Here is a 22,925-nt window from a genome sequence, read left to right as displayed (position 1 = left end):
ATTTGATCATTAACAGACCTTATATTTTCACTGCAGAAGCCGAAAGTGAAGAAAAGCAGTGCTGGCAAAAAATCCTTTGCTATCTCAAAACTTCTCCATCAATACCCGTGTTGACCAGCAAAAAATCTCATGTCCAATTGCTCTTATATTGTTTCTTCACAATTGGTCAAATCATTTAAAAAACTCAACCGAGACCCAAATATTTATCAGCGGTTCATGTTCCAAAGTAAACAATCGGGTGTCTCTCTTAATACTCTCTGTTTTTTCAAAATTATAAATATATCGAGCCCCAACGCCAAATAAGTGCAGAACACCATAAAACCTCCTGAGTTCACATTCTTCAAAATATGAACCTCATAATTATAAATCAAACAATTTGCGATGAGTAAATAATGTAAATCATTAAGAATGAAAAAAATCCTCGTAATTTTTACTTAACCATTTTCCATAAATACATACTCTTTATAATTGAGGTCTATACAACATAATAAATACCATTGCAATGTTCGTGAGCTGGTGACGAGAATCTGCATGATTCATAAATCAACTGTGGCAATATTAATATCTGCTTCAAATGTGTTAATATCTGCTCTGAACAAATTAAAATTTTCAAACTTTAAATTTTTTGGTGCACTTTTAAAAGTTTTAAAATAGCATAAAATATCTGCTTTGAGAGTATTCCACTACGTAAACGTCAAGTAAATCCCCCAGGATCAAGCAACGAAAACTCATTATTGCCGTAACTCGTTGTTGACGTAACTCGTTGTTGAGACTCGTTGTTGCCGTAACTCGTTGTTGAGATTGTTGGTTTCCTGCGTTGAAAACACACAGGCAGTAAACTTCTGATTTCATCAGGTCGCAAATATCGACAATGGGAAGTTAATGAGACCGTGATCGACGTTCTCCGTGATGAACTTTCCAGTCACAACAGCAACGAGACATGCGATAACTTCTTTTTCAGAACTCTCTCCTCATTTTCGTTGGCAGGATCTCGAAAGGGGAATTTCCTCATATATGTTTGTACATGCAAGGCTTCCATCGTCTTGGCCTTCATATTCCTTGGTAATAAGAAGGCAAGGGAATAAGATAATTCTTATTCCTTGAAAAAATTGCTTTAGAAAGGAGGTAAAGCATCTGTCTGCCTATGATAGTCACCTTCTACTATCTTATCGTACTGGAGTGTGTGTCAAGGGAAGAGTTATTTTCTATAAGAAATAAAATCCATGAGTTACGGAACATAGGGTAAGCGTCCATTATAAAAGGTAAATTTTTCTACCTCTACCATTTCTCCTGGCTCCAACTCTTTGATGTTAAGCCAGGCACTTCAGTAACAAATTTAAAACCTATGCTTTCTACGTGGGTTCAATCCGCTTGAACTTCATTATGCTATTGCTACCTGGACTGTATAATAATAAATCCCGCTGTGTAAGGCCAAACGCTTGCCGTGATGGATGACGTAGAGTCATGCCAGCCATTTTCACGCGATCCTTTGCCAAAATTTTATCGTTTCCTTACTTGGTCAAGTCTTGCGCGGCTGACTTATGGACGGTCGATTTGTAAAAAAATTGCGCCGGTCATGAGAATGAGGCTTCATATTCTTTGCAACGCGAAAGAACATCACAATATTATAAAGTACCGTTAAAAATTCGGGTGACGAAAAAATTAATATGACAGTGAAGCATATTTACTGTGATGACAGTGGTGTTCATAATCTCATTCGAACCCTTTATAAATTCAATTCAAGAGAACAGCAATTATTTGAAGATTGATTAAAACGATTTCATTTGGTGTGGTGGTGCTGCATGGCGCAACCCGAGCGCAGCGCACCACACGAGCCACCTGCCACTCGAGCGCAGCGCGCCACACGAGCCACCTGCCACTCGAGCGCAGCGTGCCACACGAGCCACCTGCCACTCGAGCGCATTGCGCTAAATGAGCCACCTGCCACTCGAGCGCAGTGAGCTAAATGAGCCACCTGCCACCCGAGCTTCCTACCTGTCACACGAGCCACCTGCCACTCGAGCGCAGCGTGCCACATGAGCCACCTGCCACTCGAGCGCAGCGCACCACTCGAGCCACCTGCCACTCGAGCGCAGCGCGCCACACGAGCCACCTGCCACTCGAGCGCAGCGTGCCACACGAGCCACCTGCCACTCGAGCGCATTGCGCTAAATGAGCCACCTGCCACTCGAGCGCAGTGAGCTAAATGAGCCACCTGCCACCCGAGCTTCTTACCTGCCACACGAGCCACCTGCCACCAATTGCATTTGCTGCTCGACTGTTCTTTGGGATCCAGAAGAAAATTTGTGCGTTCGAGGCTGCATTAGCGGCAGACAAAAACTCCCGCAACTTCGTTGCCGGCAAGAACTTTCCGCCGCAGATGAAGAGCGGCAAAAACTTAGCGCCTTCCAATGCGGTCGGTCGTGGTATTTATAATGAGGTGAAGAACTGATTCAATTTTATATATTTGCCGGTTGCTTTAACACGAGTTGATGTTGAACATTAGTAATGAACTTACCTTTCATGTTATTTTACCCTCTATTCAATCGTCAATAGGATGGCATTTGAAGTGTAAATCAAGCAAATTTTCGTTAAAGGAAAAGTAGAGGTTAATTATTCTTTGACGCGTATTGGCGGCAGAGTTTTCTATTTATTCGAGCATCGGCAAAATTTGCAGTGTTACCTGAGATTTCAACTGAGATTTCCCGCAGCCACCGCTGTTTCACAAAACTTTGTGGCAACAATAAAATTTTCCCCGCACAAAACGCGGACGTGTTTTCGAAAAAATATTTTTTGCCTTCGAAAATTTTCAGACTAAATTATGACCGAAGAAAGTTTGGGCGGCAAACGATACCTTATAAGTTATATGGCATTGATTTAAATTAGTTAAAGCAGGCCCTGCAGCCCATCGCCCAGACGCTGTTGCATGGTCAACAGAGTCTCACTGATTGCCGTGGCAGATTCCAAGCCACCAATAAACCTGGCACATCCAACACACTGGAGCATTAATCCTAGCCGTGCATTAATCCTAGCCGTGCATATCCTTGCAGTCCACCAACGCCAATGATCGACCATCGCCCTCCTGTTGACATCGTCTTCAGAAATTCGTCACCGTCGTCAACTGATGCGCTGATACGCGTTGTCTTCGGCCATTAGATCGTTGCAGCCAAATTTAGATATCTGCTATAAATTTAAACAAAAATTTAAGTTGGATTAAAGTATCTTTAAAGCTGCTGTGAAAAATGCGTTTGATAGTTTTTTAAGAAATTTTCATTGCAAAGTTCACGTTCAAAACCTCACTTGACTTTATGACTTCTGCAATACCATGTGCGATACTTACATAGTCTCCACAACGGCAGGGAGACCGCATGCTTTTGCACGAGGCTTTGCCTTGCTTCTTATGTGTCGCCAAATTGAGTTTTCTTTCCTTGAGGAGCGAGGACTTAGTCGCAGTATCGTGAGGGAAGCAATGGCGCCATCAAGAAGCGGAACAGGGCGATGGAAGACGTCTTTCTCGAAGTGGCAGTTGAGCGGACCAATAAATTTGAATGTACGACTTTGTACGGAAGATAAGGAAGGCAACAGATGGGGATGACGTGAGGAGATGAACCCGCTGAGTTTTATATGCATTGCCGCTCTATAAGGAAACTTCTGCGGCTGGATTACTTCTTTTGGCACAGATGTTCTATAAGTAGTATGTAATAGCAATAGATGAATTTACTAATAATATTCCAGAGGAATAATGCACTGACATACAACGTAATGACATTTTTACAGGAATGATAGGAAAATCTCTACGCTTGTAATACAAATCATGAAAACCGGCGGTAAAAAAATAAATTAAAATAAAATTTTATCCGTCTGCTAACAAAACGTTCATTTGCGATGAAAATCTACTGCTCCTGTATCAGAATATTAACTCATCGTATGTGAAATCCTGCCTCCGATTCATTAATAAAATCAGTAAAGAGGATGCGAAAACGACTGATATCTTTCAGTTAGTCAGGGCGGCGCGGCCTTCTGTGGCCAGCGGCTCAGTGAAGTGTGAGGGAGAGATAGCCGGACCCTGAGCTCAATCCAGCGGGTCTGAGAAATGTTGCAGGCCCGGCATTCTGTGTCTCTTCAGGGAGAACTGAATTGTAACTTGCCGCTTAGAATCTCGGGAGTTTGTTCAGTGATAAATCCGGACGATGTTACTGGAATAAAATGCGGGCAAAAATAAGGATAATGATAATTAACATTATGCGGCTCTAGTTTGTCCCTAGAAATTATTCGTGGGAATGAAGAAGGATTGAAATGAAACAATAAAAACTTAACGTATTTTTTTAATAAAAATACAATACGATTGGTCAGGGCTTCGATATATTGAATCACAAACGCTTACACGTAGAAGTAATGTCCGCAAACTTATAAGCTTATTCTTAATTTCAGTAAACTGGAATAATGCATTTTTGTAGGAGTTATTATAGTCTAATAATATAATGTAATATTATAATAATATTTATTAACGTGAGTTTGAATTTTGTTTCAGTCTCAAATTTCTCAAATTACGGAAAATAATCTTAATAACAAGGCCGGTTTAACCCGATTGCACTTATAGAAGTTAAAGTTAATCCTGAATGCTGGACATCCTAGGAAGGTTTCAGTTAGAGTCAAAAACTGAGCGAGTGACTGAAATGTCTCGTTAGTCTGTTGGTCATTTTTAATTGTTGATGTGTTAAGGGAAAATTCATTTGCTAATATGGCTAATTAAACACGAAAATAAAGATGCTTTGTCCTTCCTTGTTTGCCCTGAAAGTTTATAAGAATTGGATTGCGGAGGCGGAGGGAAACCTTGATACGGATTTAATAGGTTTTTGGGCCATTATATTTGAATAAATGAAAATGTAAACTTCTTGATTGTCCATTGAACGTATTTTGGATAAACTGTCCGAAAACTCTCCACCTCCCCTCATGATATCCATTGAAAAATCAACTTATGACAATATATGAATTCTTGGTAATATCAACGCAGCAAATTCTTCGTATCAATCGCCAAGCAAAAATGATAAACGGCGAGTCCCGATGCAAAGAAAGGCATGAAAAAAATGAAATTTATTTGATTTGTGTCTGTAAATTCTACAATTATTTTATTAGACGAATTCAAGAAGAACTTATTTACTTTTCAAAATTTGTTTTCTCGGGACCCTCTGGTGCGAATTTCGGAAACGTGTCTTCACAAACGCTCATTCCCAGACTCATTCCTTCAACTCTTGTATTCGCAAGACCCTTAATTCTTAGGGTCTTGCAAATACAAGGGTACTGAAGTTACGTACGTTAACGGACCGTCATTAACGTTACTCAACGAAAAAAAATAGTTACAGAGAATTGAACATTAGGCAGGGAACAACAGGCCTGCATGATTCACTAGCGTGGCGCGTAAAATGGCTAATTTATGGGGGAAAAAATCAGTTCCCTGGATATTTTTTTCTTTAGTGATCGCATTGAAAAGAGCAAGGAGCTGTTCAACGCGCTCGTAGACGATGAATAATGAGCGTTCGACTTCCTGGCAATTCTCTCGAATTAAAAGGCACTGATTAAAAAATTCAACGATTGCCGTTTTTCACAAAAAATTTCCAGGAAATATTACATCCGCTTACAAAATACAAATTACCTTAAAAATAACATTAACTACAAATATTGCAATTCTTCAAAATCGATATTCAGTTATCAATACGTAATCGTTACAGATACTCAGCAAAACAATAATAGTATAACAAATGCAGCACCTCTTCGTTTGGCCGTTGAAAACGTTGCGCTCTCATCAAGGGCGTGAATGTCTCACCCTGTTCAATCTTTTAATTCAGTGCCCCCCACATCAGCACGGGAAAACTACGGCGCCCCAAGCTTGTCCACGGCAATTAATGTTAGTTAAACATTCAAGAAATTTCTGTCCGGCGAATGAGGATTTGCTAAAAAACAAGACCAGTAGAATCATGAGAGTCTTGGGCGCTGTGCGAAGAATAATCCGTTGACTAATTTTTTATTGCAGTCTTTATTGTGTATTAACGAAGGGTTAAAGCTGATAAGGTGGCAGCTTTTCAGATCCTGTGTTTGTCTTGCCCGGTTACCAGAGCAACGAATAAAATGCACAGTAACCATGCGGTTTTAACTTGACTTCAGTATTTATTGTGAATTTAGAGCATACTGCCATAAATGAGAGGTTAACATATGCTAATGCATTTTTATGTGACTGAGTTTGGCGAGTACAGTTTAATGAATCACTATGCATGATGGCACAGTTTTATGAGCGATTAAGCCTGACGGGCACAGTTTTATGAGTCACTATGCCTATGGCGGGCACAGTTTTGTGAGTCACTATGCCTGGGGGGCACAGTTTTATGAGTCACTATGCCTATGGCGGGCACAGTTTTGTGAGTCACTATGCCTGGCGGGCACAGTTTTATGAGTCACTATGCCTGGCTGGCACAGTTTTATGAGTCACTATGCCTGGCGGGCGCAGTTTTATGAGTTATAATGACTGACGGGCACAGTTTTATGAGCGATTATGCTTGGCGGGAATAGCTTTATGAGTCATTATACTTGGCGGGCACAGTTTTATGAGTCATTATGACAGGCGAGCACTGTTTTTTAAATGACTCACTATGCTTGGCGGGCACAGTTTTATGAGTCAATATGCTGGTCGAGCACTGTTTAATGAGTCACTAAGCTTGGCGGGCAAATTTTTATGATTCATTATGCATGGTGGACCCAGTTTTATACATCACTTCGCTTGGCAGGCGCAGTTTCATGCATCACTCTGCTTGGCAGGCGCAGTTTTATACATCACTCTGCTTGGCAGGCGCAGTTTCATACATCACTCTGCTTGGCAGGCGCAGTTTCATACATCACTCTGCTTGGCAGGCGCAGTTTCATACATCACTGTGCTTGGCAGGCGCAGTTTCATACATCGCTATGCTTGGCAGGTGCATTCATCAGAGGAACGAACACACTGACATTTTGTTGATTGTGTTCATCAGCTGTGAACTGCCTGAGCGTTGGAGGGGGGGTGGGCAGGTTGTGGGGGGAAGGACGTGGAGGTTGAGGGTTTTGGGGGGACGCCGGTGACGGAGATGTCAGCTGGATGAAGGGATAAATAGAAAAAAAAAATAAAATTGTCAAAAAACACTTGAAATAAAAATTAAGTTATGAATGAAGAAAATTTATCAGTGACGTAATATACAAGTAACCCAAAAATTTCCTATCGATCTTTTAACCAAGATTAAAAAAAATTGAGTATAATTAAATTTTCCCGTGGCGTCTATTTTTTAAATATTCGTTTATTATCTTTAGCTAAGATTGCAGCAGAAAGTGGTTGTGGTGAATTCATGAGGAGAAATGGAATTGTGCGAATCACTCAATCGGATTACTCAACATTGAGGCGAAAATGCAACATAAGATATAAAAAAATTAACGAGCTGAGCATGAAATGGTTAAAGTCAAATGAGAAACAGAAAAAAAGCAATGACAATAAATTCGTGTAGAAAATATTAATTATTATAAAACGTCGCTTGCATCCCGAAAACAATAATTGCTCGAGGAATTATTATCTTCTGTAGCCTTAATGTTAGTAAAAGTAACTACAGTATAAGTTAATGAACTCGTTTTATTCTCTGTAAATAACACTAACGTTGCTGCGGGTGTAGCCGTGGGAACAGGACTCCCCACAACACTCTTGTTGTCCCCAATTCGTGGGTGTTGGGAGTCTAACGTCATTAGCTTGGTTGGAAAAATTATCTCTTTCCCCTTGGGGAAGTACATCGAGTCTGGGCTGTACGATGTGGAAGGATGTACCCCCATCCCTGTGGTTCTGGGTGCGGTGGATCGAAGGTTTGGGGGAAATCGGGGTAAAATCCACCTGCAGCAGCTGCTTCTCTTCGCAGTCAGCTGCCCGGGAGACAACCGACATATTTATTTTTGGGTATATTAAACATTGAATACATTATACGTGGTTGAAAATATTAAACCATGGATTAAAATTCAGTGACTCAAGCGATGCGTCAAAAAATGAAACTTAATTTCAACAGCCGCTCTGTGACCAAATAATTAATGCGAATATCAGTAGAAAAAAATTTAGAAACGAAAAGTTAACTAAAATTGATAAATGATTTAACTCTTTATAATTAAGTACTATTCAACAGCTGACTGATATTGATAGAAGTACATACGAAAAGCAGAGCCTATTACAAAATGGATTTTTTGATTATGGCAAAATGACAATGAAAATGAATTTTCTGAGCCATAATTACACACAATATTAAGCTCAGTTTTGACAGCTGCCGAACATTACTAGGGAGACGACATCCAACTAACATTTTTGACAGCTGCCGAACATTACAAGGGAGATAACATACAGCTAACATTACTCATTCAGCTTGCACTATAAATGACAACTTAACATATGTAACATATGCCGCATTATTAAAGGCCAGACTCACCATGATCGCAAGTCGTCTGAGTTGTGTGCGCTCCGTTGAGACGCTCCTTCTCGCAAGGGCGAATGGGGCCAGCGTAGACTATTTTAGCGGCGCTCTTGGACTTCCTCGGAGTGCGGAACTTGAGCATGAAAAGCGCCACACAGAAACACACTAAGGCCGTAATGAGGCCACCGAAGACGATAGCAATGAGTAATGTCCAAGGAACCCATGCAGTTCGGGTGCTATCGTATGCGTTGGGTGCTCGTCGTGAGAGCGCAAGATGGGGAGCTGTGTATGTTATTGTTACCGGAGCGCTGGTGCCTCGAGCGTTCACGGCGGTTATGATGAACATCAAAGGCTCGCCAATTTTGAGGTTCTTCAAGTGGAATACCGGAATGGGGGAGTGGGAAACTTGAGCCAAGGGACGGGAATGAAGATTCTTGAATTCTCGGACTTCAAGAGAGAAAGTTTGGTTCATGCCACCGTCGTAGCCTGGAGAACACGTCACCAGAGCCACGGTGCGTGGCATGGAACTGTTGTTGTGCACTCTACAGTTCTCGACCGCTTCTGGCTTCGCTGTACGGACAAGACAGGAAAAATGTGTTTCACTATTTTTCGAGTATGACGACTTCTTTAAATCATTTTTTTACACAATACAAATTTCTGAGTAGCATAAAACAAGTATATATTTTACAAAATTTAATTAGCACGAGAACATTATTTTGGCTCAGAATTATATATTTTTGGGGGATTCTTGTGTTTAATTTTATTATTAAATCGTGCTTCAATTTCTCTCCTCTTTCAAAATGAAGTTGCTTACATTGGTTCAATTCATTATTGAAATAGTATTTATCATATGTGTCATAGTATATAAACAGTATAATAATATTTATCAAATGGAAATCATTTACGACGAACGCTTCAGCAGGGAACTCTCACCGGCCGGGACGACGTGGAAGACGCACGGCTGGAGCATCATGCCCACGTCGTTAGCAGCCCAGCAGAGGAGGGAACCGAAGTCCAGTGAGGTGTGGGGGATGTACAAGGCTCTGCTGACAGTGCCGTTATTGCTGAAGGTGTTCTGGGGGATGTCTATGAGCCCCATGGTGCTGTTGAAAGCCCACCTGAAGCTCAGAGGGGCAGGGTGGCTCCAGACCTTACAAGTGACTTCCAAGACCTCCTTCAGACCGGCGCCATAGTGCGTTTTTTGGTGGTCGGCGCACTCAGGCGCGACTATAACCGGGCCGGAAAATTTAATGTATTTTTCGAGTCCGGAAAAAATTGCTAAGGTTTTTAATTACGAGTTATTCAAATAGTTAGAGTAATAAATTGGTTTACCAACTATTAGATATTGATAAAAATATTTACCTTGATATGATGCAATGAAAGCAATATACGCACATATTATAAATATTTTCAAGAAATACGCAAATTATAGAGGCAGATTAATTCTAAAAAATATGGCATTGTAAAGCTAGCTTCCAAAACCTAATTTTTGAGCTTTACAACTTAGGTTTCTAATTTTCTTTGGTCTGGACTATTCATGGAATATATACACTTGATGTTGAGGGTGAGGGGGTGGGAGGTGGCGGCGCCCAGGGAGTTGGCGGCGGCGCAGGTGTAGGCCCCCGACAGGCGGCGGGACGCGCCCTGTACCGCCACCCGCGACCCCATCACCGTCACGCCCTCCAGGGAAGAACTCTCCAGGGGCACGCCCTGGTCAGAAACAAAAGCAACAATGATGATTATATGCAGATCAGGTATAAGAAATACAAGGAGCGACAAGTATTATGAAATTCTCCATGAAATAAAAAAATGTATCAGTACTCCCTGCAGTGAGTGACGGAGAGCTCATTTGCTCGTTGCCGAGTATCATGGATACTCGGCAACGTGAAGTCACAGACAGACAGACGGACGGATAGACGAACGGACGGACAGACGGACGGACATGACGAGCGCAATAGCGCCTTTTTTCGTAAATGAGAAAATGCGCTAAAAGGACTTGCGTCATCCGAATAAGGCCTGAGGAAATATTCAACGATTATTAACTGCAGTTATGAGCTGCCTACGAAGAGACGAGCGGCGGCTGTGAGCTGCGGGTGTAGCAACGGATGCAACCTTTGGTGCTGCTGCCGGAGCTTCACTACTGTATCATTGTAAAATTCAGAGGCCTAAAATTGAGCACTGAGGGCATCGAGTGCTTACTCTCGTAACCAGAGTCTGTTCTGCTCTCGGAAAACCTTTTAAGTAGTTCGGAAATGTAGAGCACATTTTGATGGGAATGATCATTATGACTTTGTAGCGGACCTTGATTTTATGATGAACACTCATGTTGAGGGAGATTCAAAGCTCAACATCAGGATTCAGAAACAAGGGAAGTACTTGGTTATTCCAAAGTGCCAGCAACCAGAATTGCTGGTAGAGGCGGGACGTAAACAGCTTCCTTGACGTAACCCCATAAGAAATAGTCACATGGGGTGAGACCAGGTGATCTCGGTGGCCAGAAGTGTAGAGCCTGATCTTCATTTCCTATGCGTCCTACCCAACGCTCTAGGAGGTGACTGATTAAAAAGTTTCGGACATCAAGATGTCAATGGGGCATCCCAATTCCGCATTGGATTGGGTTGGAAAAATTTAAAACTTTCTCTTTCCATTAACATAGAAATTTTGTCATTTCAATTTATACTCAATTAATTACGAATTTATTAAATTGGGTCATCATTTAGAATAACCCTGAATAATCAGGGAAGTAATACCAGACATCAATCCACAAAATATAGCCCCTCAGGAATCGAATTGATGTTATTCTAAAAAAAACCTGCTATGAAGTTGTTCTGAAAAAACTGGGCTTTGAAAACATGAAGAATATCCCTATAATTTATTTGACATTCTTAACTCACAAATCCCTCATTCTCACTCTCTTACGCACAACAATCGAATGCACTTGAAGGAAGAATCCTTCGGTTTTTCTTCAATCCTTCCTGCCTAATGTGGCACGTTATAGTGCTCGGTCTACCGATGCTCCCAGGTCATATAGAAATTTATGAAGTCCAGGTCGAAATCACCTAAATAAGAACGTAACTTTAAATGCGCTGCGGGTCTACGTTGAAGTGACAATGTTAATCGTTCATTTGATGTGACTATATTAAAAATTACGCCTAATGAAAGAGACAAAAGTAAATTATAATAGAACATAAATTATTGGGAACAGAGAAAAAGACTCAGATAAAAGTAGCTCATAATACCGATAAAACCATTTTTCGTATAAAATGTGTAAAGAAAAGAGGGCTAATATCTATCGGTAGTTGTAATTTAAACAGTTAATTTATCGATAATCCTTTTAATAATTAATTTTGAGCCGTACGTGGGAGATTTTTAAATTGAGTGTATTGAGTAAAACGGAAAAGGTGGGTGAAATGAAGTCGATGGTCGGGTCGATGTCGTTAAAATCATTTGTTGTTATGAGCTCTCTAATAATCTCTTAATACATTTGAAGGAGCGACAAAACTTGAAGATAGGCCCCAGCATTGAAACAATTAATGTCAAAATTGAACAGAGTAACTATTCTTTTTTAAGACATCTCAACTAATTTCGATGTTATCATTCCTCATTTAATTATTTCATTAGCTAATTTCGATAATATCCTTCCACATTTGATTATTCCATTCATTTTACGTAATAAAAAGAAACAAGAATAATTAGTGCTCACATCTTTAGCCCAGTGGAGGGCCGTAGGAGGAGGGTTGGCGTCCACGCCACAGCTCAGCCCGAACGAGTCGCCCACTTCTAGCGCGTCTTGCGGCGTCCCCGCCGAGTATGTCAGGTTCAACTTCGGCGCATCTCGAGGCGAGCAAGAAATTACGCATTATCATGCACGAAATGTACGTCATTTGATTGATATTAGAAGTAAGAAAAGAATCATAATGGAAGCAAGAAATGACGCATCAATATACATGAAATGTACGTCTTTTGATGATATTAAAAGCAAGAAATGACGCATCAACATCCATCAAATGTACACCACTTGATTGATACTAAAAGTAAGAAATGACGCATCAACATCCATGAAATGTACGTCATTTGATTGATAATTGAAGCAAGAAATGACGCATCAAATCAGCGAAACGTAAGTCATTTGATTGATAATAAAAGTAAGAAATGACGCATCAACATCCATCAAATGTACACCACTGGATTGATACTAAAAGTAAGAAATGACGCATCAACATTCATGAAATGTACGTCATTTGATTGATAATGGAAGCAAGAAATGACGCATCAACATCCATGAAATGTACGTCATTTGATTGATAATGGAAGCAAGAAATGACGCATCAACATACATGAAATGTACGTCATTTGATTGACAATGGAAGCAAGAAATTACGCATTATCATCCACAAAATGTACGTCATTTGATTGATAATAAAAGTTAGAAAAGACGCATCAGCAACCACGAAATGTACGTCATTTGATTCAAAATAAAAGCAAGAAATGACGCATAAATATTTATGTATGCACTGCATTTAATACAAAACAAAGGCAAGAAAGGACACATCAACACCCATGACCAGCACTGCATTAAATAAAACACGGAGGAAGAAATTAAAAGACACATCAATATCCATGACATGCACTGCATTTAATACAAAATGACGGCAAGAAAGGAAGCATCAACATCCAAGACATGCACTGCATTTAATTCCACATGAAAATAGGAAATTACTCAAAGTCCATAAATTGACAGTATTTTATTAAAAATGAAAGTGATACATTAATATAAATCAACAACTCGTAAATTCATAAGATTTCATTCAAGATTTAAGTAAAAAATATACACTCATGACATTCATTGCATTTTAGTCGGAATAAGAGTAAAAAATATTATTAAATTTGGAATAATAATCAATCTAGGAATTGTCAGTAGACGAAGAAAATGATTAACAACACCAAAAAAGTATTGAAATCTCAAAAAAATTATTTATGCACAAAAATGTTAATATATTCTAAAAGAAAACATTTGGACAATGCGACAGAAATTCTTATACCAGAAGTTCATTGAATTCATTGAAATAATATATTTTATTAGATGGAATTTATATATACATTATTCAAATTTAGCAGCATAATCAGCTTTGATTCAGCGAGCATAATGATGAAATAAAATTCTCATAAAATGATTTTTACCATAAAAATTACTCATCTGTCGCAAGGGATCTCTTCACTTTTTAATGTATGTATTGCGGCGCATCGGAAATCAAAGTTTTGAGAGTAGTTTTATTTATTTCAACATGTGAGGTGGGTAATTGATTTGAATAATAAATGAATAATTGATTAGAATATTAATACATAACGGAAGAGTATTGATACTTACAAAGCACTTCTAGAGTGACATGGTCACTGACAGACTCATCGGGAATCTTGGGGCTGTAGGCGGTGCATCTGAGGACCTTTTGATGATCTTCGGGCGAGGGGATGAAAGTCAACGTGGAGAGGGATCCTGCATCACGATTAGAGTTTGGTCCTGCATGCAACACGGAGGATTGCGTTGTAGAGGCCGACTGGTGCATATCAATTGCATGACCATCCTTCTCCCACAGGACGAAAGCCTGAGGACGGCTGCCTAGCGCCTCGCAAGCAACCGCGTACTCGACGCCATCTTTGACGACCAGCAGTCGCTGCGATGAGATTTGGGCGCGCGCTCGATCAAACTCGGGGCTTTGGTACGGATTTCTGTCTTGAGTTTTGAGCCAAATTCGCACTGAAGTTGGAGGCACTGAAGAAATTGTAGAAAAAAAGAGCGTTTTTTTTTATTTTAAACGAGTTTACATGAAGCAAGGATTACTTCTGAGCTGACTTTATACGAGAAATCGAAACTCAGAATGCATCAACCAAAAGTAATAATTCAGCCGGGACATAAGTTATGATAAAAATTACTCAGGAATTTATTAAATGAACTATAGCTTTGCGTCAATTAACATTTGATTACAACTTTAAATATACTCAGGAACTTAATAAGTAAATTATAATTAATAATTAGCTCTATATACAATATCAATATCAATTAGCTCTATACAATATAGTAATTAGCTCTATATACAATATCAACTCTACAAAACTTCCTAATTAATAATTTCTTCTAATAAAAGAACATTCAGAACTGACGCGCGACGTCGATGGTGACAGAGGCAGATAGGGGTGCAGAGATGTTGTTGTTGCTGGCTGTGCACGTGAGAGACGTGAGCACGTCGTCACGGCCCAGGGGCGGCAGACGCAGCGTGTTGCGTGTCACCTCAAACACAAACAAAAATTTTGTGTTGATGAATTCATTGTATTGATGGATTCAGCCATTTTCAATTGAAAAAATTCGTTTAAAATTGAGATAATTAGCAATACATAACTATTTGTGATATTATATAGTAAAAAACACTTTATAGGAAAAGTATAATATTATAAAAGTGGATTTCAAGTACTAGGTATCAAAAAATGATGGAAATACCTGCTCGGTTTGCAGTTCAGCGGAGCGATCGACAAGTCTGCCAGCCTGCCACCAGACCACCGATGGCAGCGGGTCACCTGCAACCGCATCAAGGCATGGGGGTCAACCTCTATACAGGGGATCAAACCCCTAAATTGAGGGATGTAACCCTTAAACTGAGGGATCCAACCCCTAAACTGAGGGATCCAATACCTAAACTTAGGGATCCAATCCCCAAACTGAGGGATGCAACCGCTAAACTGAGGGATCCAACCCCTAAACTTAAGGATCCAATCCCCAAACTGAGGGATCCAATCCCTAAACTGAGGGATCAAACCCTTAAACTTAGGGATTCAATCCCCAAACTGAGGGATGCAACCGCTAAACTGAGGGATTCAACCCCTAAACTTAGGGATCCAATCCCCAAACTGAGGGATGCAACCGCTAAACTGAGGGATTCAACCCCTAAACTTAGGGATCCAATCCCCAAACTGAGGGATGCAACCGCTAAACTGAGGGATTCAACCCCTAAACTTAGGGATCCAATTCCTAAACTGAGGGATCAATCCCCTAAACTTAGGGATCCAATCCCTCAACTGAGGGATGTAACCCCTAAACTGAGGGATCCAATTAAACTGAGGGATCGAATCACTGAGTCTGGGGAAACAAGCCCTGCAAATGGAGGATCAAATCCAGTCTATAGGGCATCAAACATTGCAACTGATGAATCAAAGAAAAAATCTCTGTTGATGGGCTGACTTTTAAGTCAAAATTAACAAAATTTTTAAAATAAATGTTCTTTTTAAAGAGTTACAGTTGTTGGCGAAGACAATTTTAAATTTGACGTCTCGATGACTTTATATATATTGATAGCAAACACTTACATACGTGGCAATTATTCTCTATAAGGCAGCATTTAATACAAAGCTTCACCAAAATTTCATTCGTGAATCTTATATTTTATTTGATTACATTATTAAATTTGAAAATTTTACATAAATACTCGTGGGACAAATGTTTAATGTTACTGTAAGTGATTGCTAACCCCCGGTAACCTGGCAGGTGAGGGTAAGGTCCGCCCCCTGAGGGTAGGGGCCGATGTTGCCCTCCACCACGCGACCCTCGTCCCAGCTGCTCGTGATCAGCAGGTGCCGCGGCGGCACTGATGATAGAGAATTATTCATTAGCAACAATGTAATTATTTTTTGATGAAATAATGCTGGTATTATTTACTATATGTTCGTCAAATTTGGTATAAGTATAGCACTATTGGTCATAGCTGTTAGTGATCAGCAGGTGCCGCGGCGGCACTGATAAATAATAGAAAATTGTTATTTGTATTAGCACACATGCAATTATTTTTCGATTAGGTAATGCTAGTATATTAAATATATGTACGTCAAAGTTGGTATAAGAATATTTGTCCCAGCTGCTCGTGATCAGCAGTTGCCGAAGCGGGACTGATAATAGAGAATTATTCATTAGCTCCCATGTAATTACTCTTTGATAAAATAATGCTAGTATTTTTTACTATAGGTATGCCAAAGTTGGTATAAGTATATTTGTCATAGCTGCTCGTGATCAGCAGGTACCGGGGCCGGAGTGATAATAAATAATTATTCATTGTATTAGCACACATGTAATTATTTTTTGATTAAATAATGCTAGTGTTATTTACTATATATATGTCAAAGTTGGTACAGGTATATTTGTTATAGCTGTTAGCGATCAGCAGATGCCGGGGCAGAACTGGGCACAAAATTGTTATTATTTTATTATTACAATTTATGATATTATTTTATGATAGCTCTAATGCGTGAAATTTAAAGGATTGAACGCGATAAAACGTCTTCTGAATAGAAGAGTGAAAAATCGAGTCACGAATTACCGAAATTTCTGATTCGAGAAAAAGTTATAGTCTCGAATGTTTTTTCTATTTTTAATATATTCTTTAATTTTCAAGGCCTTATCCCCTTGCCTTAACCGATGATATCTAGAAGAAATCTATTTAACTCTCACTGATGATATCAAGAAGAAATCTATTTAACTCTCACTGATGATATCTAGAAGAAATCTATTTAACTCTCGCTGATGACATCTAGAGGTATTCTACTCATCCCCCAGTTCTCACTGATGACATCTAGAAGAAATCTATTTAACTCTCACTGATAATATCTAGAAGAAATCTATTTATCTCTCACTGATGATATCTATAAGAAATCTATTTATCTCTCACTGATGATATCTAGAAGTATTCTGAAGTTCTTGGTGGGCGCAGCTCTGAAGTCGACGCGGCACCTATACTCGCCCTCATCGTCAGGCTGCAGGTCGGTGAGCAGCAGTCCGCGCTCGTCGCCGCTGACGATGAACTGCGCGCGTCGTCCCAGGCGGTTCTCGTCCGCCCAGCGGCGGCCGTTGACCACTTCGTCGTCGCGAGCGTCCAAACTGTGCGCCCAAGAAAGATCGGCCCGAATTTATTATAGTTCCTGCGTTTATTAATTAAAAAATTGCGTTTTTTAAAAATCAACGTTTATTAATTGATTGGACGTTGAATTTACGGCTAGTTTACGCTGGATTTACGATTATATAAAGTTGGATTTTCGATGATATAACGTTGGATTTATGATGATATAACGTTTAAGTAGATATAACGTTCAATTTATGATAATATAACGTTGAATTTACGACGATTTACCGTGATTTGCTTAGATGATTTTGGTATAAACACTCCGTCAACGAACGCATTACATGTTTTCAGTGATATTCGCATCCGAAAGTTGGATGATAAGTTATCGTAAGTAGATAGAGGCTAAAGAGTTTAGAAGAACTAGAAAATTATGGATTTTTTGTTTAAAAATATATGTGTTATCCAACAAAACTTGATAATATCGATAGACGTCGAAACTTAATTGTTCTTGGACGGATATATGAAAATGAAACGTTTAAATGAAACGTTTAAACGTTTAAAAAACGTTTAAAAAATTTAAACGTCGATGAAAAGTTTAAATTATATCATAGCCTTTTTCAGAATAAAACAGATTGTGTTTGCAAAAAATTATAATCTGTGAAATTTTGTTAAGTTTATTTCATGGAATGGCCGAACTAGTCTGGAAAAGGACCCCACGTGTAGATTGGAGTGCCGCTCTCTCCGTAATAGAAGAGCACCAGGATTGGTGGCTTGGCTGTGGTTGTTGGCGTGACGTCACAAGGCAGCAGCACCGACTGACCAATCAGAGCGCGCACTGTGGTCAAGGGACCTGCCGGAAAACAACGCACAAGCGATGCAATATTATGTATTAACAATGGAAACATTAGCAGCAACTAGTAATATATGTTCATGCAGATTTGACTAAGAGTTCATCATGCCCACATGAGTACGATGACGATCTGGTCTGTCACATGAATAATGAAAGTATATTTTTCCATTTCCAGAGAAATCGCCATATGTGGCCGTTGCAGTTTCACTGGTCGTCAGAACTAATATTGTGGTTAATATTGTGAACTAATATACTAATATTATTGTCAGAACGAAGTTACGTCAGAACTAGAATATTGATAATTTTTTAGTTAATGGTTTAACTAATCATGCCATCATTATCGTTACAATTTTCAACACCAAAATATTAAATTTTATGTGGAACGAATTTAACGAACGAAACTCTGCCTATTAACGTTTTGCGTGTTCGCGTGATAATGTTAATGTTTTGAAAAGGCGTATGAACACCATTAATATGATTATTTTATGATCAGTAACATGAAAGGAATTTGTTGTTTTCAGTCTCATAAACATTTTGTGTTGATTATGCATGCAAAGTTCCATTAATTGCATCTCAGTTTTGTTCTTCAATCGTGCGAACTTTATCGAACCGTTCAAACCAATAGATATTTGTTAAAAACAAAATATATTTCCCCAAGTTTCATATTATGGAGACGAATTTCAGCTGACGACCGAACTTAAAAAAAAAATTTACAGCAGTTCATTGCAAGTTCCTCTTGCGAAAACAAAGGCGTGTTCATAAAACCGTGAGTTCCGAGCGCTGAAGTTTGGCGATGACGATCGATCTAATTATAGGAACATTGTTGTATGAACTGAGTAAAGCTGAAGACATTTTGTTGTATAAACTCTGTGAAGAACGTGCCGTTTGAATGATGAAGGCATTTTGCAGTATGAACTCTGTGTAGAATGTGCTGTTTAAATGATGAAGGCATTTTGCTGTATGAACTCTGTGAAAAATATGCTGTTTAAATGGTGAAGGTATTTTGCTTTATGAACTCTATAAAGAATTAGCCGTGTGAATGGTGAAGGCGTTTCGCTGTATGAACCCTGTGAAGAATTAGCCGTGTAAATGGTGAAGGCATTTCGTTATATGAACTGAGCTGGGACTTTACTGCCTAAATTATGATGATTAAATTTGTTTGATAAATTGCATGCGAAGAGACCTAATTTGATGTGAAATTCACTAAGGCATTTTATTTTGTGAAATGAGCAGGATTTGCTGTGTAAATTCTAATAGTATTATTTGAATATATTCTGCAGCTCGTCTGCTTAATAAATTAAACGAAATTTGTTTTCTGCTCATCCAGTTCAAGATTCAATGAATTTGTATAAACGGTGCAGAATTTTTTGTTGAAATTTCCGTAGATTGTTTTTTTTTTTCTGAAATTCGTAGGTACAAGTTTTTTCTTATAAATTTTGCTAAGAATTCACACGTTGCACAAATTAGGAAGAGTATTTGGGGGATTAAATTTAGGCGCATTATGCACAGGCTTTGCAGTGAATCTCACACGCACACAGATCTTGTCGCCTTAATTATGCAAGGGCGAGAAGACAAAATATGTGTTGATCACAATGCACGAAGAAGCTCAGAGGCTAGAACATGAACGAGCATCTGCATGAAGTGAACAGAATGTATTTAATTAATTAAATGCTAGGCAGACCTTGATGTGACATGAATAGTACAGATTTTGTTAGAAAAAATATTGCTGATACTCAGATGGGAACTGACAAAACAGGGCGGTAAGCGAGAATCCGGAAACTCCTGCGCATGTCAAGTGTTTTGTTTTGTTGGAGCCGAGAGCTTTTGGAAGTTTTTGGCCTCTTGCACTGCTGTCGCTACTTGAAGTGTTGAGAGGTTTGAAAATATTATTCAACATGAGTGATTTTTGAATATGATTATTATCAGCGTCGGTGAAACAATACGGAAATATGAAAAGTGTTCCTATATAGAATGATGTCGTGAATGTGAGGCTATTAAAAAATATATATATTCGAAAAAGTCTTCAAGACATATTATTTGAAAACGAAGTCAGAGAGAAAGATAATGGAGTATGCAATGCACTTGCAGGTAAGAGTTAAAAAAATAATATCAGAGTTAAGTATAATTTCATGTTTTGCTAATATTTTTTGTTAAGTTAACAACGTGTCCCATTTTCTAAAGATCAATTCGACTAAGAGGAGCTTAAGCAAATCGTCCTTTATTTCATCCCAAATCTGATTTGAAGAAAAAGTAATATACTTGGTGGAGCCGCAATTAAATCACGGACAATTTAATTAGGGACATTCACTGCTAAAGCGTCGTCGCTCCATCACGTAGGACATATAGGACCGCGAGCTTTATAGGAGCTTAGGAGAGCTTGCGGTTCTGTGGATGTCTTGGCTGTAGCTAATGTGAAGGCCGCCCTGTATAGACTAATTAAGACATACGGAACGAAATCGCCTCGTTTTCAAACGAAATCGAGATGGACTTTTCGTTAAAAAAGTAGACAGAAAAATATTTAAGGTAATACAAAATGTAGCATTTTTTAAACTATTGCACCAGCATGCAGTTGCAACTGCACATTAAAACGACCAGCCATTGACAATTTATGTGGCTGTCACAACGCAATTGCATAATTCATAGTCTGTAGAAAATATTCCCAATAGCCTAAATCTCTAGTAAGTAATGGGCATAGCATTCAATAATTATAGATTCAAGTATTAAAAATAATTGAAGAATGTATATGTGTTGTACAAAATTTATCACCTAATAAAACTTGGAATAAAACTTACTGCTCTCGAGTCCCTCAGCAGCAGAGTAGTTCCGAGCTGCAGCTGAATAGGACGACTGCAACAACGACAATAGAAACAACAGCAGCTGCAGCTTAGCCATCCTTAGGATAGATGCTTCTCCTAAATCAGAGAAATAACATGCTTTTTGAAACATTAAAAACACTAATACTCGCGAGAGTGAGCTATCGATCGTTAATTAAACTGCAAGGATAAACAATAACATATATTTTTTTAGAAGTGGAAGTATATATTATTGCAAGCCTGATTTTTTCATCACTGTTTGCTGTTAATTTTGCTTGTGGGGTTATGATCGTATAAAAAATATTGGCTTAGTTTATAGTGATTTCCACATCTTACATATTATTTAGAAAATAAATAATCGTTATGCGCGACATCGGAATCCTAGTATATTATAGGATAAGCGACGAATGGTGGAGACATATATTGATAATTTAATGAGGTAAAAGCTTATTATTCATTGTTTGATTTCTATGTAACACTGGATAATAAATAAATTGTAAAGAGATTTTTATGGCCGACGTGAGCGCAGCAGCAGCGCTCGAGCACTGCTACATGGCAACCATTGCCTGGGAAATTCGATACCATTAAGTTCGTCTGGATCGTCATTCCGGAAATTTGGAATAATATTCTCCGGGTAGGTTGACTTGGTTTAGGTGCGGGTAATAATTTTTTTATAATATCACCGAACTTAAAAAGAGAAATTAAAAATTGGAGTGAGCACTAAACACTTGGAATACTGGAAGAATTTTTCAGACTTAGCCACAAATAAACACGCCAAGAATTCGAATAAAACTAGTCTATCAAAACTTTAAAATAATCATAACTTTATCAATTTTAAAAACACTGGTAACTTTCAAAGTGCTTGATCAAAATAGACATAATATACACATATGACACAATATACAAAGTGATAAATATATGTAGCTTCACAAATTGACAGCCATTTGTTACTTTTGATCCGTAAATTTATTTGATAACTAAAATTTTCAAGAAAAATTAAAATTTTGTGTGACGCGAAGCGTCGCTGTTTCTTTGGTCGCACAAAGGGAATGTCTCCAATGTTTATAAAACATCAGTGAATGCGGTAACTGAGGACTGGTGGTATAATGCAGCCTTGCAATTTGCATGATTTCTTCGGGCACGCCGACGAGTGGTTCTTCTTCGCAGGCCATTTCGTGACAAGACTAACCCACTGGCAGAATTACTCCAGATTTTATTCATTGAAACTTTGGAAGTAGTATGATGAAAAATCATACTGATCGCACCGAAAATAGTATGGTGTTGGCGACAAGTTGTTCCAACAGTCCCACTAACCAAGTTATTGGCAGAGTTTTCTCACTGGAGTGCTGGATATAATGTAATGATGCAGTTATGGTGGAGATACTAAATTGTTTGCTAGAGTTACGGTGTCTAATTTGTATTAGCTATTGAACAAAACAAGTAAAAAATACAAATTAGTAAATTAAACTTCAACTCTGGCTGGCTGCGCGCGTGATTTAAGGGAAAAGAGAATGAAATGAAACCAAAAGTCAGATTTCAACATTTAAAACATTCGCTCAACAGCTAGAGAGTATTTATTTATTTATTTATTTTGCATTAGTATATGTCGACATCAGGTGATGAGTCACCGTAATGACCATCAATTAGTCTACATCTTGCACCATTAAAAGAACACAACTATCATTTTCACCTGAAAGTTTCACCGTCTCATTTTACGTCCTCTCGAAGTCAGCGTATCGAAATGAGCGATGCTTGGGTGCAAGCAAAGGAAAATATTTTCACTGCATAGATAAGCACTCTAAGCAAAAAACTAAACGCATAAAAATGGTTTTTCAGTTTCAAAACATCATTATTACTGAGAAGCAAACTCATCACCTCTATGATAACAAAACAACCATTATTATTTTGCAAATAATCTGGC

General features: G+C 38.7%; 1 protein-coding gene across 1 annotated transcript; it reads right to left on the bottom strand.

Annotated features, from left to right (window-relative positions):
- Positions 1–5,619: 5,619 nt before the first annotated feature.
- On the bottom strand, positions 5,620–21,151 carry LOC108677408 (nephrin). The gene is made up of 13 exons (XM_018165627.2): positions 20,984–21,151; positions 18,059–18,191; positions 17,171–17,379; positions 15,980–16,096; positions 14,956–15,032; positions 14,622–14,748; positions 13,831–14,232; positions 12,166–12,296; positions 10,013–10,172; positions 9,396–9,689; positions 8,478–9,032; positions 7,670–7,926; positions 5,620–7,119 (listed from the first exon to the last, which is right to left on the bottom strand). Exons 1-13 carry the CDS (start codon positions 21,135–21,137, stop codon positions 6,943–6,945), a joined length of 2,793 nt encoding a protein of 930 aa, XP_018021116.2. The 5' UTR covers positions 21,138–21,151; the 3' UTR covers positions 5,620–6,942.
- Positions 21,152–22,925: the final 1,774 nt, after the last annotated feature.

Source organism: Hyalella azteca, unplaced genomic scaffold (genome assembly GCF_000764305.2).
Source record: "Hyalella azteca isolate HAZT.00-mixed unplaced genomic scaffold, Hazt_2.0.2 contig9815, whole genome shotgun sequence".
In the NCBI taxonomy this organism is placed as follows: Eukaryota; Metazoa; Arthropoda; class Malacostraca; order Amphipoda; family Hyalellidae; genus Hyalella; species Hyalella azteca.
This window is presented reverse-complemented; position numbering and strand designations above follow the sequence as displayed.

Bases quoted from the DNA above. Each gene is read 5' to 3' on its own strand.
- LOC108677408 (XM_018165627.2), bottom strand. From the start codon at position 21,137: ATGTTTCAAAAAGCATGTTATTTCTCTGATTTAGGAGAAGCATCTATC. The intron at 17,380-18,058 runs GTGGGGTCCTTT...TTGGGCGCACAG, and splicing joins AGCGGCACTCCAATCTACAC to TTTGGACGCTCGCGACGACG. The intron at 14,233-14,621 runs GTCAGTTCTGAA...CAATTTCTTCAG, and splicing joins TGTCACCATCGACGTCGCGC to TGCCTCCAACTTCAGTGCGA.